General features: G+C 42.9%; 1 protein-coding gene across 8 annotated transcripts in view; it reads right to left on the reverse strand.

Annotated features, from left to right (window-relative positions):
• PSD3 (pleckstrin and Sec7 domain containing 3) overlaps positions 1–17,267 on the reverse strand; it is a 151,606-nt gene that overhangs the window by 23,551 nt on the left and 110,788 nt on the right. For all 8 annotated transcript variants that reach the window (XM_035140671.3, XM_035140672.3, XM_060268939.2 and 5 more), the window contains one exon: positions 443–486. In XM_035140671.3, the coding sequence (XP_034996562.3) occupies positions 443–486 (44 nt within the window). The remainder of the gene's footprint in view (positions 1–442; positions 487–17,267) is intronic.

Raw genomic sequence — 17,267 nt, forward strand, 5'->3', positions numbered from 1 at the left:
ATAATCCTGTCTATCAAATGTCTGTTTTACAGTATTTGAAGTGCTTCACAAAAAATACTTCAGTATTCCTTGCAACACTACTGTAAGGTGTTGTCAGCATTATTATCCTTACATTGCAAATAGAAGGAAAGACTGAAGCTGAGAGGCGCTTGGCTTGGCTAAGGCCACCTAATGAGTTCTTGGCTTGGGCTGGATTTGAACCCGTGACCTTTCAAGTCCACCGCAGCTCGGTTTCTTAATTGGCATACTGTACTAGCTCTCCCGAATGAATAATGACTATACAGCAAATGAATGCAAGAGGACTTGGTGGGTTGCTCCCCTGGATTGCTGGGGTGGATTTCTGCAAGATCTAGAATCTGCTCCATATGCTGCCTGCATATCTAGTGGAATGCCATAACAGGCGTCATTTTAAAAACTCATTAATTCTGCACAATATACTTACGCTGCCCACTCAAGCTTCTCATTTTTGATTGAATTGTAGAGAGCCTGTAAAAGGAAAGGAAGAAGAAATTACTGGGTTCGTCTTGACCGCACACAGAAGATTGCTGTTTTTTTTTATTTAGGAAAAAAAGACCTAAATGTCACAAGCAAGCTGCTTTTGATCATGAAGGCCCCCATATACGGCAAAATCAAGCACAAATGAAAATATTAATCAAGAGCAGGGTGGCACAAATGTGCTTGCCATTTATTTTTTTATTCTGCTGAGAGCACTCGCTTTTTACCCAAGTCGAGAGAACAGCAGGTGGTCTCTGTGACCTTGCACTGACTTTCGAGGGGCTCCAAAAGCACTGAGGTGTCACACTGAGTCCCAAGGTCCTCAAAACCATAGAGTGAAGGTCAAAATCCCCACAACCCCTTGCCCAGTCTAGAACTGGGTAGGATGAGGGAGCTTATGCTAGGCCCCAAAGCTCAGCATTAGATCACTGAGAAAACTTGCTCTCCCCTTTTGGAGGAAGAACAGGGTCAATGATGGACAGCAGAAATACCAGGCAATCAAAACTTGCTGGCCCTTCAGATCAAGGAAGAATGAATAACTGTTGGTATATATGTGTATAGAATTTTGGGGTTCAGTCCTGCAATTAAGAGAAATCAAAAGCAATGTCCTGAACAGTGATGCCACAGGCCAAGTGATGCCACAGACCAAGATTAATGCTGTCTGTTTACAGAGTTGGGAAACCAGCAGTCCACATTTTGCTTCTAGGCTTTCCTGGGGCTTTCCATTTGGAACACACAGCCTGAGCTCAATCCTTAAAAAAGAAGAAGCAAGCACTTCTCCAGACTTCTCCAGACACAGGTAAAAGGGCTTTTTAACCCTATGCCCCTCCCTAGCCGAACAGCGACAGAGGCCTTGGTAAGTCAAGAAACAGAGCAATTAAGAAAGAGCAGCTGGTGTCCACTTAAGGCAAAATGTTCAACCACAGCCTCTTCTGCTGTTTTTTTTGTTGAGGAAGAGTCCTTTGTCTGTGGCTTGTCTATAGTTTATGCAGTTGTAAAGTAGCTAATGTTGTGCAAACAAAAAACACCCCACATTATTTACCCTCATATCAGATTGTGATCTTCTACCAAATAACACACAAACACACACACAAATGAAAATCATAGAATCATAGAGTTGGAAGAGACCACAAGGGTCATCCAGTCCAACCCCCTGCCAAGCAGGAAACACCATCAAAGCATTCCTGACATATGCCTGTCAAGCCTCTGCTTAAAGACCTCCAAGGAAGGAGACTCCACCACACTCCTTGGTAGCAAATTCCACTGCCGAACAGCTCTTACTGTCAGGAAGTTCTTCCTAATGTTTAGGTGGAATCTTCTTTCTTGTAGTTTGAATCCATTGCTCCGTGTCCGCTTCTCTGGAGCAGCAGAAAACAATCTTTCTCCCTCCTCCATATGACATCCTTTTATATATTTGAACATGGCTATCATATCACCCCTTAACCTTCTCTTCTCCAGGCTAAACATACCCAGCTCCCTAAGCCGTTCCTCATAAGGCATTGTTTCCAGGCCTTTGACCATTTTGGTTGCCCTCCTTCTTGAACTGTGGTGCCCAGAACTGGACACAGTACTCCAGGTGAGGTCTGACCAGAGCAGAATACAGTGGTACTATTACTTCCCTAGATCTAGATGCTATACTCCTATTGATGCAGCCCAGAATTGCATTGGCTTTTTTAGCTGCTGCATCACACTGCTGGCTCATGTCAAGTTTGTGGTCTACCAAGACTCCTAGATCCTTTTCAATCGAAACTGAGAGTTCAATCAATACATTTCAAACATCTCTCAACTGACTGTCATGATCATCATCACCATCATTTCACATACTGCTGTCTATTGCTGTTTAAAGTGCAGGTGGTATAGTGCCCTGTGAAAACAGATGGGCAGTTTTACTTTACAGAATTGCACTATATTACTAAACACCATGCCAATCCCATATGGTGAGGGTCAATCCTACTCTGTGGTGCCTATATCAAATAGTATACTAAAAAATAATATTAAATTACGATACCTTTAGTATCAAGCAATCACTTATCTCCAGCAAGAGAAAGCTATAGTGTGACTGTTAAAAGTCTTGAATGTTAGTTTCAGTAAGAGATTGCACTTTAGGCCTATTTGATATGCAGACAGGTTTTAAACAAACACATGCACGCACACACACTTTATTAGTATTATTTAATGCCATCTACGCACTGTCCTGCAGCGAAAAAGATCAATAAGAATCTATACAAAAATCAAACGAGCACAGAATCAAGACCAGCAATCAAAAGCAACAGATTAAAATAATTGAAAACTCAAAACTTTAAACAGTCTTTAGGAAAACAAACAAATCACGCTGACTGATGCTGAAAAGGTAAGCGTCTCCGGAGACAGAATCCCATAAACAAGGCACCACCACTGCTGAGAGGTCCCAATCCCCAGATATCTCAAGTTTCAGTGCAAACATGTTGGATTGTGCTCAAAAATGCACCAGAAGCCAGTCCAGTTCTTTAAGCACCAGTCTAAATTTGTTCCCAACATCCAGTCTGGTCATAGCAGCTGTGTTCTGAGCTAGCTACAGTTTCACGTAGCATTTAAGGGTAGTCCCAAATATAATGCTTGAAACCATGTTACTATAGATTACCATGTCCAGGCAATCTCTGGCCAGCAGATGGAAGATGTTCTTCACCAGAGGCTCTTGGGGCTGAGGTAACAAAGCTTGATTCTAGGAGCCGCCCCACCCCCAGCTTTGCTGCTTTAGGTCTTAGCGGGATTCATTCCTGTCCAGAACAGGATGAGCATCATTCTCCCAGTTGTTGCTCAAAGGCACAAATATCGCTTCTAAGGTCGCTACCAGAAGAGGCATACTTTGAACAATAGTGCTGATTTATTTTCACAAAAACAAATGCAGCGGTTCACAAGTGGAATCTACACACATATAAAAAACGCTGTGAAAATGCTTTTTTTTAAAAAAAAAAGTTCTGCCATGTTTTTCCATCACTTTTTGTGATGGAAAAATCCATTTTTCTTCTCTGGAAGTGGATTTCGTTGCACAAGACTGCTGTTCAGTTGTTGCTATTTATCGCAATATACCCACTTGCTCTGTGGTGGGTGATTAAGGTGCATTTATTGTAAGGTTACCAGACGTCCCCATTTCCTGGGGACAGTCCCCGGATTTACAAATCGGTCCCCTGGCAAAATCCATCTATTTAGTAGGTAGTTGAAAAGTGTCCCCGGATTCATTGGGGGTGGGTGGGAAATCAGGTAACCTTAATTTGTTGTGCAAAGGGTACCTACGGGCATCTACCCAAATGCAAGGCAGATTTGCACAAAAGGCAGGCACCCTGGAAGTGCCCAAAGACTCTGCTAGCCTGACCTCGTTGGAGGACCACAGCAATTGCCCATCCCAAACTTAGAACACTTCAGAGTGTATAGGAAGAACCATAACAGAAATCCAAATAAGAAATCTGTGTCCATATAGAGAGGGGCATTCCAAAAACGATCACTCCACCTCAGTTATTTACCCCTTAAACAAGCAACATATCTAATACAGTGGTACTTAATTCGTTCCAGAGGTCCGTTCTTAAGCTTTAGCTAATGGGGCCTCCCGCTGCCGCTGTGATTTCTGTTCTCATCCTGAGGTAAAGTTCTTAACCTGAGGTACTACTTCTGGGTTAGCGGAGTCCGTAACCCGAAGTGTTTGTGTTTGTAATCCGAGGTACCACTGTAATTTATTGAGATTAATAAGCGGGGTGTATGTGAAACCATTTGGAAGCAACAAAAACAAGCCTAAATGACTGCTAGAAATCCATTATTGCTTTCCCCATTTCCAGTGGCTGCTCTAGAGATGTATTTCTCTCACTTGGTAATCTTCCAGTGCCAAACGTATTAGTTTCTGTCTTATTCTTATTGGCAATTCAGCCCAGATCAATTGTTAGCCCAGTCTCCGAGTATGAGTTGGCATGAGCAAGCAATATTTTATTGCGGAGGGCAGGATCTCCTTGATGAGAATGATTCCCAGCTACCGGGCATCAATCACACCTTCACAACTCTGTTTTGGGGGGAAGCAGCCACACAATGGAAAGTCCCAGAGGCCTGCCAGGATGCTACAGATAATAAATACACTTGTTCCTAGTTAAACTAATAATGTTCAACTTGCACGTCACAAAAACAGGCTGCCATCTTTTGACACACAATAGAAAACAACCAGCTAAGGCTACCTAAAAACATGTCAATGTTGTGGACTCCCAGTATCCAAAGAAGAAAAATACCATATGAAACAGGAATCCTGTGTTATGCTATATATTATATAGTTTATCAAACATAAAATCAAATAAACATACAAGTACAATATAGTACTATTAAGGTTGTCTTTAATAAATCATTCTTTCACCACTTCAGTACATGTGGATTTTTTTTTTAACCTGGATGACTCTAAGCTACAGAGAAAGTTCAACTATTTCTTACCAGTAGGATCATTTTTATTTTTAAAGTTGGCCATGCTTCCTTGCCTTTAAGAGCTTCCTGACAAGGTTCAGTGGATGAAGTTTTCTATGCCTCTATCCCTTTGCCAGGAAAAGCTTCCATTGCCAAAAATTCTGTGTGTCAAGCAGCTGTCATAGGTCTAGGAACCTAGCCAGGAAAAAAAGTTGGCAATCCCTTCCTGCCAGACCTTTCCCTCATTTTCTAGAGTAGGGGTGGGGAAACTTCTTCTTTTTTCCTATTCAAAGCCACTGACCCACAGCAAAATCAACACTATCTTTACTTGTGCTCTTCATTGTTAAATATTCTTAATTCTATTAAAATACCATAAATGAATACAAAAGCCTACAAAGATAATACTAGGGTGTTGCCATCTTGGCGTGCCTCTCATTAGCAGTGCCCAATCAGCCACTAGCAGGAGTTGGGGTTTGTTTTGCTTTTAAAAAAGAAAAAGTGCTGGCACTCATATCTTCATAAAAGTGCCATGGGTACCCATATGAAATAGGCAGCAAATTAAGAGGCAATTGTGAGTACTGTCACACACACAAAAGCAGTGTTAGTCAATTGCCCTTCTCAGAAAAGATCAGTGGGGCTGGGGGTGGCACTGGGTGCCACTCCTGGAATATGTGCCCACAAGAATGATGCCTACCAGCTGGTCTTTAAACCTGCTCTTCCTAAGGAGGGGGGCATACAGTGGAAGATCTACATTTGGGGGCCCTGAACTGTCATGGGGGCCTCTTCACAACCAGCAACGAGCTCTGTGTACCCACTGTTTTCTTTTTCAATGGGGTTCAATGGGGTTGTTGGGGTTGTTCCATGACAGATCACCACAAATTATTTGTTTATTTTATTAACTACTACAGCTCAGATTTTGATTAAAATTGCTGTACTGGATTATCTCACAGGTCAAAGTCACTGGTGTGAATAAAAATTTGGTAGGCTTTATAGTTTTTGAGTGTGTGTGTGTGTGTGTGTGTGTGTGTGTGAGAGAGAGAGAGAGAGAGAGAGAGAGAGAGAGAGAGAGAGAGAGAGAGAGAGAGAGAGAGAGAGAGAATTGGGGAAATGTTCTAAGACAGACATCCCCAAACTTCGGCCCTCCAGATGTTTTGGACTACAATTCCCACCATCCCTCACCACTAGTCCTCTTAGCTAGGGATCATGGGAGTTGTAGGCCAAAACAACTGGAGGGCCGCAGTTTGGGGATGCCTATTCCAAGACATGCAAGATGCACTTTTTAAAGCACTGGGTGTGTATTATAGTTTCTTTTGGGGGCCCTCCAAGATTAGGAGCCTTGAAACTTAAGCTTCATTAGTTTCATAGTAGTTCCACCCCGGAGGCATACGTTAAGTTTTCTGGAAATGCCTAGATGCTAGATGAAATTTAACAAGGGGACACACATCTGACCCTCAGGCCAAATGTTCCCCAACCTAGAGGAATGGAAGCATAAAAAGTATGGCAGGAATCTCTGAAACATGTAGACTGTATCACCTAGACATGCATTTTGTACCGTATTTAAGTAAACACCTCTACAAGATATCTATTGGAGTTTTGGATACGTAATGTCACTCAGGAGGCTATTCACTATGTATACGAATGCTGGGTTCTTAGCAACAAGTGCTGCCTGGTTTGGCAAAAATGCTGAATTCCTGCTATTTCTTTGACACTACTTGTTGCACTCAGCATGCCTCTTCTTTCAAGGATTTTAAGACCTGGTGTTCACTCTTCCAGACAATTTTCCTTCCAAATGAAAGCAGAGTCCAGTCCCAAACCTGATTTCAAGGGAAACGCGGTGGACCAAATACTTGCACCAGAGATTTTAAGATCTGGCTTTCCTCCGTAATATTGCATTGCAGCTTCATACGAGCCTTCAATTATTCCCCACCCCACCCGCAAAACAGAACTGAACCAGTGCATGTCACATGTAAAATCTTTGCAAAAGGTCAGAAAAATGTTTAAAATTTCTGGGTTGTGTGCGTGAAAGAGATAATTTTCTTCTAAGTCAGAAATCACCTGCTGAGCAGTCTAATATTTAAAGAAGCGGGAGACAGACAATAGTTGAGGGGTCCCGGAGAGGGGGTTTCATAGAGGTACCATCGCCTAATCTTTAGGTATGCTCATTCCTGCACTCTTTCTCAGTTTACAGGGTTTAAATTTTGTGGGGAAGGTAGGGCTGCAGAACATATGTTGACGATCAGAAACTTTCATACAAAGTATGATTTTAATCCCCCTAAAAGTTCTTGCATGCCTGAAACCGGAGTTACAGAATGTTCTAGAAAACACAGAAGGTTCTAGAAAACACAATTTTAATTACGAACTGGGGGTCCAACTTATAAGCCAAAAGGCGTTTAGTTTAGCTAATAGGGATAGGGCATGGAGAGAAGATTCTTTACATTTTTTTCATTACAAAAGAACCATAATATACTGTTCCGTTTTATATAGCTCATGAACCAAGGCTGACTGATTATGCTGACCATGCATAGCCAAAACAACAAACTGGGGTCTACCTCAGCCGTCCCTGCAGGTGCCAAGAATTGGGCTTAGGACAGACAGCATTACCAAGCTATAGCTTTCCCCACACGGATGAAGGATTGTGCATTCGTGTTGTTTCACTGATTTGTTTCCCCCCTGGATTGCATCCTTCTGCTCCCTAACGTCAATCGTTATTTTCTCCAGTCTGTTTCTATTTCCTGGCTGCCAGCAAATCTCAACATCCCCTGAGGTTGTTTGTTTTTATAATATCTTATTCAGCATTTCTATAATATCCTATTCAGGTATTCCCACCAGGATGGCGAGTGTATGCATGTCATATGACTTCCTTCATGCATTCAAGGGATGCAAGACAGGGCCAGAGGGTTGTGCCAGGTAACCCCACAATCATGATGACAGTACGTAGCAATCAACCCATCCTCCACTGTGCATTCAGACTTCCACACTTGCCAGGGCGAGGTTAGCTGGCCATAACCCAATAACCTCCTGACATGTACTTTCAACATACTGGTGGTAGTGATGGGGGGGACATGTAAACCTTCCTAGAGTCACCTACAACTGCAGCCTCCCTGTAGTGTTTTGAAACTTTTACAGGCAAGAACCCTCCATTTTCAAATCATGCAATGCATTAGTGACATTTCCTGAAAGAAAACGAATAGCTCATGAACCAATGTCCTTGTCATCTTCACCATCCACCCCTTCCCACTACACCAGGGATAGGGGAGGAACAGAATTCAACTACTCGTGGCTTGAGGAAACTTTGAGTCCACTGAGGGAGGGTGTGGGTGTCGGAGACTTCAAGGAGCCTATTGACTTGATTCTGGGATTTAGTCTAGTGAGCCACCATGGAAGGCATATTGCTGTCACAGAATTCTGACAAAGTAGGGGGAAAGAATGTACAACCTCTGCACTGACCAACCTTAGTATAAATACTAGGGGCCTGGCAGTCTGCCTTTGCCTTCTCATAGCAATATTTGCTGCCTACAGACCCCCAGGAAACGCCCCCCCCCAAATCTAAGGTCAAGCCTCCAGCTCCACTTCCATCAACTTAACTCTTGGACTCTGGTCTAGAAAACACACCCGCCTAGTCAAAATTTACTTATGTCTGATGGGAGACATCTCCAGAAGGTTCCTATTCTGTAGGGGTAGCCAATATGGTGCCCTCCAAATATTGCTCTGCCAGCATGTCCCAATGGTCAGGGATGATGGGAGTTGTAGTCCAACAACATCTGGGGCACCCCATGTTAGCCTTGCTGTGCTGGGTTACACCACTGTCTCTAGAAAGGACACTACTTTTTCTCTTTCCATGCTTGTTTTTCAGTAGTACAAGATCATGTTAGCACCAGCACACCTCTGTTGGCGCCTACTGATGGACTGATGTCGAATTCTCTGAGAGTTATACAAATATAATGCTTTTTAGCATATCAACCTAGCCATCCCTAAGATGTAAAAAGCAAGCAGCCCATTTCAAACGCTTGTAGTTGTTGTTCGGGACAATACCGGTTTCATAAAACAGAATGCACACAAAAGAGCTGTATTTAATCCGACTCTGAAAGACCATGGATCTCTGAAAGACCTGAGGCTCTAAACAATTTCACATGTTTTTAAAGAACATATTCTGACAGCAACAACTCCCTCTTGCTAGGGATACACAAACTTTCTGGCACAGAATCAGCCAGTTTCCTTAACTCCGAGGCAATATAAATCACAAAACGATTGAATGGCCTTTCAGAATACCCTCTCTATTACAAGTCTCCTGTTCAAGGGAATAAACATGCAGATCAAACCATGCGGTCTTAATATGCCAGCAAAATGTATTTATTACAGCTGCCATCTGTTTACTACAGGTGCCACCCAGCAGGATGTTGCTGCCATCCAAAACAAACAAACAAACAAACACAAAAGGCCTGTGACTGTCTGTATGACCCTGAGCTCTTGGATGTTCTGGCCATACGCCTCTCTCATATCTTACTGCTATGATTTTAAATAATAAACGATTTCACATTATGACTTTTAATTAAATCACTCTAATAAAATGAATACTTTTAAACCATTTAACCAGCACAATCATTAATCTTCACTTGCCCTGAACAGAACTGGATACAGCAATGAAATGGCTATTCAGTCTTTACAAATAGCAGCAGATGATGTAGCTGACAGGAAAAAATGCAAGAAAACAGTTTACAGACTGGAAGAAAAACAAACATAGAAACAGAAAACCAGTTATTTATACTGAGGCCTTCCTTTTTTCCTTATTAAACTGGGAGTGGCTATCAACTCCAAGACAGAGACATATGACACAGCCTCCCCTGAGGCACAGGTAACTATGTTCTGTCTTTGCCCTGGAAGCAACTGAGGGAACCCATCACACATGATGCAGAAACACAGATGATGATAAATAAAAGCCAACCTCAGAGCAGCAAATTATGAAGGCACACAGAAGCACTCCAATCATGCAGACACCTATGAGGGTGGGCACTTCGAGCCCAAAGAGACTTTTAATTATTTATTCTGCATGGCATACAAGAGGGCACTGATGCAAAATTGGGAGGCTTCAGAGCCAGAACTGCAACAGCCTCAAAATGAAGCATCACACAGCTCCATCTATTAAATCTGCGGCCTCACAGATCAATCAGCCAAAGCTGCAATTGATTAATATCCCAATTAAACCTATTAAAACTGCCTCCCTGTTATAGGCACCCTGAGATTCAAATCACGTGAAAGGGGTTGTGCGCAGTGTACTTAAATTAATGAATTAGGCAAATTAATAACTGGATGAAATTTACACTTTGGCAAACTATAGCCACATACATATTTAGACCCTGCTATGGCAGCAAGTGGAGAGTACACTAAGGAGCCATGTTAACATCAGTTCCAATATACTGTAGTATAATAGGGATTTCTGGTTTTAAACAGAATGCTTCAAGCTGGATAAAAACCAGCATCGAGAAGGTACTGCATTTACTGTAGTCCTATATGGGGGATAAAGCAGCTCCCCTTCTTTAAGTCATGCTCCTACTACTCAAATGTTAATATGGTACCCAGTAATGAGAGCTGACCATCACCCTAGCCTTTGACTTATCTCTAGCATGAGGAAAGCCTGCAGGTCACAACTTGATAGGTGCACCCTTCATATTTACAGAACAGTGGCGCTGTGGTCTAAACCACTGAGCCTAGGGCTTGCCGATCAGAAGGTCGGAGGTTCAAATCCCTGCGATGGGGTGAGCTCCCGTTGCTCGGTCCCTGCTCCTGCCAACCTAGCAGTTTGAAAGCACGTCGAAGTGCAAGTAAATAAATAGGTACCACTCCAGAGGGAAGGTAAACCGTGTTTCCACGAGCTGCCCTGGTTCTCCAGAAGTGGCTTAGTCATGCTGGCCACATGACCTGGAAGCTGTACGCTGGCTCCCTCGGCGTACAACCATAAGGCGTAAAGCAAGATGAGCGCTGCAACCCCCGAGTCGTCTGCGATTGGACCTAAAAGTCAGGGGTCCCTTTACCTTTACCCATGTCTGTGCCTGCTGAGAAGTCCTTGTAGGAGAACACCATGCTTAAATTGGCTCTAAATCTACCAAACTCAGATTGTGAAGCAGACTCGCCTGATTCAATCCGGAAGGATCATGACCTCGACCAGGTCAAGAGGCAGTCTGAGTGCTGCAGCAGTGCCTCTGTTCCTATAAAACATATTTCTTGTCCTGACAGGTAAACCAGACACTCACAGCCTGGATCCTTTAGCTGGTGCATGGGGCTCCTTGTCACTGCACAATGCAAACCCGTATGAGAGCAGCAGGACTTGATAACATTGCATCGCTCTTAGCAGGAACTACACAGGGGGAAAACAACAACCCATGGCTGCATTATTAGGGGCAGCCATTCCACCCGAGAACAAGAGGTCATTAAAACCTATCACTCCCAGGTGGACTTGTTGTACTGCATTCAAAGCAGGCAGCAGCAAGGAACTCTGCATGCTAGCTGCTCTAGGCTGTGGGTGGCTAGATTACCTGTTTAAACTTTTTTTTAAAGAAATGTATTTTATAGGAACAGAGGCAGCACAGCAGTCCTTGGATCACCTCATTGAATAGTTTTTTTAAAAAACAACAACACGGGTTTTTTGCCTTTTGAGTTCTGCACAGCCTGTTTTTCCTTAAAAACCCATGCCGTAACAGGATGGAATGGATTTAGTCTTGTTTTCATGCAGAACTGAGACAGTCTGGAATTTCATGGATCGAACCATCCCTGTTGCCCAGCAAGTATAGGGTGCCCACTCACAGGCCTGAAAGATTAATGCAAAATTGCTTCCTTAATGTAAGTGCTAGGCTTAAGGATGATCCAGAATTTGCAAAAAAGCATGTAGTATCATTGACTTAAGGCTTCCGAACCCTTAGAAAGGTTTGGGGCTACTGGAAATATTTTTGAAGAACACCCTCACCACCTGAAAACCTAACCTTTGAAAATGAATGAATATATGTATTTTGAAAAGGGAAGCAGGTTGGAGACTGAGGGTTGAAACCCTGAAGAAAAACCTAACTGCAATCAGACAAGAAAATTAATTATTTTAATTGGAATCTTAAATGGCTGAAATTGCTAGTTGAAACCATAGGAAACAGTTCCTGCTGACAAATGAGTAGGTGGAGTTCTCCAGACCTGGGGAAATGCTGTTGCTGTTTGGAGGGGGAGAGCTGGCTGCTGATCTGCTTTCGAGCTCTTGTTCCAGGAAGATTACAGGTAAAAATATTACATAGGTGAACATTTAGAATTGCTCAAAAAATTGTTCTCACTGAAGTCCAAGCCACTCTGTGAAAAATATGCCTACTACAAAACAGCTACAAATAATAAGCAAACCTCTATTGATATCTGTGATGAAACATCGGTTGGATCATGAAACTTTGTTGGAAGAAGACTTTTGCACGTGGTCAGAGGCCCGCTCCTTTATTACTGATCAGCTCCAGCTGAAATTCCAGCACTGAGAGCAATCTCTGGAGACAGATCTGTATGAGCACTGGCTCAAATTCAGTTCTGCCATAAGTGATTTGGGGGCTAAGCAGCAATTTGAACCGAGGTCTCCAAAGATTAAGTCCAGCACCGATCCATTACACAAAGGCGAACCCAGATTTGTCACTGAGTACATGCTTAATAGTTATGGTATACTCAGTTTGGAATATTAGTCTCATCATCCCTGATCATTGGCCATACTCCCTGGGGCTGATGGGAGTTGTAGTCCAAAATATCTGGAGGGTATTTAATTAAGGCCAACATTCAGACATGGCTGCATGTGGTCTCTTGGGTGCCACCCAATAATATACTTTACTGTCTGAAATGGATCCCAAACCCAACCCACTCACCCACCCTCGGCTAGGGGCAATACTTTAAAAAGTATTTCTGCCCTATTCAAACAGCAATTCCTACCTTCATCCCCCACCGCCCTCTACATGGTGTCATCTGAAGTAGGCCCCTTCATGTTGCAGCATGGCAAGGCATGCAAATCTTAAGACGAAGGAATCCCTGGAGCCATTTCAAACATGGGAGTGGAAAAGCAGCAGATTCGTGCACAGTCCTGGTTGGCACTGAAATTGAACGAGTTTTCCATTCTGATCTCCAGTGCAACATGTATAGGGTTTCCGCTGGAGAAAAACCAAGGGATAAAAAAGGATGCTGTGGTGTGCCCACAGAGAATCATGGGCGACAGCAGCTTCCGGTGTTTACCACACATTCAGGCTGTGTGTCACACCAGTCTTTTTCCCCCCCCATTCGGACTCACTCTCAAAAGCAAAATGCTGAACAGCAGCATCTGTAAACACCTGTCAAGGCTAACCAGGCAAGCACTTGTAAGTATCCATTGAGGTGAAAGCAGCAAGGGAAATGAAAAGCACAACCAGGTGTGCAGGGAAAGATGAAGGTTGAACTAATTATCCCAGCTGTTTATTTGTGGAGAGGAAAATTCATTTTGGTAAACAAAAAGCCCAGCCATCCTAAGCCACTGAATGCTGAGGAACTGCTCCGTGGGAAACCCTTTACTTATTAGGTGGCTGGTGCCGCAGGAGGCTTTTAAGCCTGCTAAGTCAGCCAAAGGGTCCCTTAAAGAGGAAAGTGATGCTGACTCCATTAAAAAGCAGGATGAGGAAGCCTTGCAAGTCCAAGTTCGCTCATAATACTGCTTAGAGACAACTGTCCTTGTTGTGTCCTTTTAAACATTTTTTAAAGACAGTATATGACGACAGGGGGAAATGTGCTACTCCAAAGCCATCTTTGACTTGGGCACAGGAAAAGCAAGTCTGTGGAATCAAAGACTGGGGGAGTGCATGCTTTGAATATAGAAGGATGCAGGCGCACTCTTGGGCATCTCCAGTTTAAGAAGGAACAGGTAAAGACCCTGTACCTGAGTCCCTAGTTTTGGGTTAAGCAAACAAGTATTGGGATGACCAGGCAGCTTTCCATGGTCCTACAAAGAGGCTCAACTGCATGCCTATCCCTAAGGCTACCAGTGTGTGTGACACCCCCACACCATCAAAATCACTCCGCGACTATTCTAACACTCCCTTCCTTCCCTGCTCCTCCACTCCACCTCATCCCCTGGGCAGTCTATACTATCTGTAAAATCAAATTGCAAAGCATTTTCTTTGACTGAATCACTTCAGGCTGCAAGAAGAGGGAGCTGCTAGCGGGAGTGCTTGTCTAAGTTCAGGACACAAAAGAATCAGCCTCCAACTCATTTATTTATTTTTTAAGAAGAAAGCATTTCCCATTCAACAGCCAGTGATTATACCATGACCTGTCCTGGCTACATCCTTTCAAAGCCGCTGGGGGAAGAGATGAAAACCAGGGGCTGGGGCTGCAAATACTCTGCCAATAATAATAATAATAATAATAATAATAATAATAATAATAACAACAACAACAACAACAACAACAACATTACCGTACGAAGGATACCCAAATTGTGCATATGTGCATGGGATGAACTGGATCGTATGGAACATAGCATTCAATTTGAAAAAGTATTATATGTTTTGGACACAATCCAACTAAAGTTGAGCATTCTGAAGTCTCAATGATTTCTGTTGAAATGGAGACTCTTCTGCTGAAATCAATGGATCTTGTTAACTAGAACTTGCACACTGAAACTACAGTATTTAGAAGGACCATGGGAGTTCACTCCTTTGTGTGATGATCGGTTTCCATTGTTTCTAAAGTGCAACAGTATTTTCCTCTGGCACATATAACCCAAAAATATGGTTCAGAATCTTTCAAGGTCTACTGTGGGTGAGCTACACTTTCTTAGGGCTCCTTGGTAATTTTGTGATTAAGAAGTGCCGCCAGGACCACATAACACCGGTCCTGAGAGATCTACACTGGCTCCCAGTACGTTTCCGAACACCATTCAAAGTGTTGGTGTTGACCTTTAAAGCCCTAAACAGCCTTGGTCCTGTATATCTGAAGGAGCATCTCCACCCCCACCGTTCAGCCCGGACCCTGAGATCCAGTGCCGAGGGCCTTCTGGCGCTTCCCTCATTGCGAGAAGTGAGGTTACAGGGAACCAGACAGAGGGCCTTCTCGGTAGCAGCACCCACCCTGTAGAATGCCCTTCCATCAGATGTCAAGGAAATAAGCAGCTATCCTAATTTTAAAAGACATCTGAAGGCAGCCCTGTTTAGGGAAGCTTTTAATATTTAATGCTGTATTGTTTTAATATTCAGTTGGGAGCCACCCAAAGTGGCTGGGGAGACTCAGCCAGATGGGCGGGGTATAATTAATTAATTAATTATTATTATTATTATTGTTATTATTATTATTATTATTATTATTTCAGTAATCTAATATATTAGATAGCCCTTTTTTGGCCCAATGGGCAATATCTATCTCCCCTTACCATGTGGACCAACTTCAGCAGGTGGCCGGGGCCACCCACTTATCAATCATTTGATATCATGATGGCATTAAGTGTCTCGTTCACCTGTCAAGTTGGCCTGCAAGGTGTGGGGAGGGGTCTGCTTTGCCTGCACATTCTCTGAGTTATTTTCAAACAAATGGCCTCATTAGCTGATTTGGGCCAAGATTGACCCAGAGTCAGAGGTTCTCCATCCCTGAGATACCTTATGCTAAATTTGCATAAATCTCAAAACCCTTTATTGCGTTATTTTGCCATAGCAACACAAAAATGCCAGAGACAAGCAAGAAAACATAATTCAAGGCGATATTGCTCGCCAACCCTGGCGTATTAACATTTACATTACCCTGAGACAATGATGCAAAGATTTAGGTGCCAGCGCCAAAAAATCTAATATGCGGATAGATGTAAAGCATAAAATAGCCCAAAATAGGCTCGGCAAATTGAGTTAAAAGAGAAATAGAGAGAATTAAAACAGGTCCAGGTCTAGGACACACTACCCTGTCAGGGTAGCCCTGAGTTTCAGAGCCTGCACTATGAAGATTGCCACCCCACGTGAAATTTGGGGATTTGCGTCCACAAGAAGCGATTTCAAACCAATTTGCAGATTTGCACAAGTAATCTTCGTAAGATTGTAAATCTATCTTTATTTTTATTTATTTATTGCAGAATTGAGTGCAAAATTAATAATCATGGGGTAAGCAAGATTTCCAGGTTTGTGACCAGATGGGGGTTTAATACTGCTTAGTCATTGAGATATCACAAATGGGTAAGCAACAGGAAATTATTAACTATTCCCTGGAAAGAGTAAATCCAGATTAAATGGGGGGGGGGAGAGAATAATGGTTAGCATTTGATGACAGTGGCTTCATGTACATGCTGCACAAAACGTGCCTGTATTAGGAGCACAGATGCCACAATAAACAACTGTTTGGAAGCACCCAAAAACTTATCAAGCCGCCTTTCTGGTTTCCGAGATTTCACCTGTCACTGCCCATTTAATGTCAAAGCACGTCTGGCTCTATCAGAAGATAGAGTGAGGCGGCTACTTCAGGCAGCTGATTTTGGATGCAGTGAAAGAGCAGCCAATTGTTAGCTGTTTAATGTACAGTATTGTTATTGCCAAAATGTGATGAGGTGCAAAGTATCTTGGGCGTGCAATGTAAAAAAAAAAAGCATCTTGTGTCAAATTATCTTTCTTGTGGAGCTTTGCACCAACCGGAGCGTCTTTGTTTTTGATGAGTCCCTTTAAAAAGTGATCCATGGAATAAGAAGTGTCCATGTATCACCATTGCTGACTGAAAATTGGAATAGTTAAATCTCATCTCCTAATGGCTGAGGGTTACTAGGAGAGGCTAGTTAAAAAGATCTGAGTTACTAACAGAGCAGACCTTGCACCAAGAGCTGCAGCAAAAGGGAGGGGAGAAAGCATCATTATTATACTTAACAACAGCAGCTGGCAAGTTTTATGAAGCAATGACTGACTGGCAAGAAGAAGAGCTGGGCTTTAGCCTGCAAAGCTCTTATGTTTATGTTTGATTGATGACGTACCAGTCTAGGGATTAGCTTCTTGCAGTTCAAAATCCTGAACTGCAATACTTTTAAACAATGCCAGCTTTGTTTCGTTCCTACTTGTGATTGACTGCTGTACACTGAGAATGAAACTCAAGCTAGCATATAAAAAAATTCCTTCAGTAGCACCTTAAAGACCAACTAAGTTTTTATTTTGGTATGAGCTTTCGTGTGCATGCACACTTCTTCAGATACAGTGAAATGGAAGTTTCCAGGCACTTATGTAGAGAAGGGGTGGGGAGGGGTGGGGATGGGGAGGGGGGATCACTCAGAACGGTGGTGGAAATGGGTGATTGACTGACTGATAGCTGTTGATGACCGCAAACGACTGCAAATGGTTTTGCATGAAAAAGCAAGGGTTGAGATGGCTGAA

Source organism: Zootoca vivipara, chromosome 15 (assembly GCF_965207765.1).
Source record: "Zootoca vivipara chromosome 15, rZooViv2.hap1.1, whole genome shotgun sequence".
Lineage (NCBI taxonomy): Eukaryota > Metazoa > Chordata > Lepidosauria > Squamata > Lacertidae > Zootoca > Zootoca vivipara.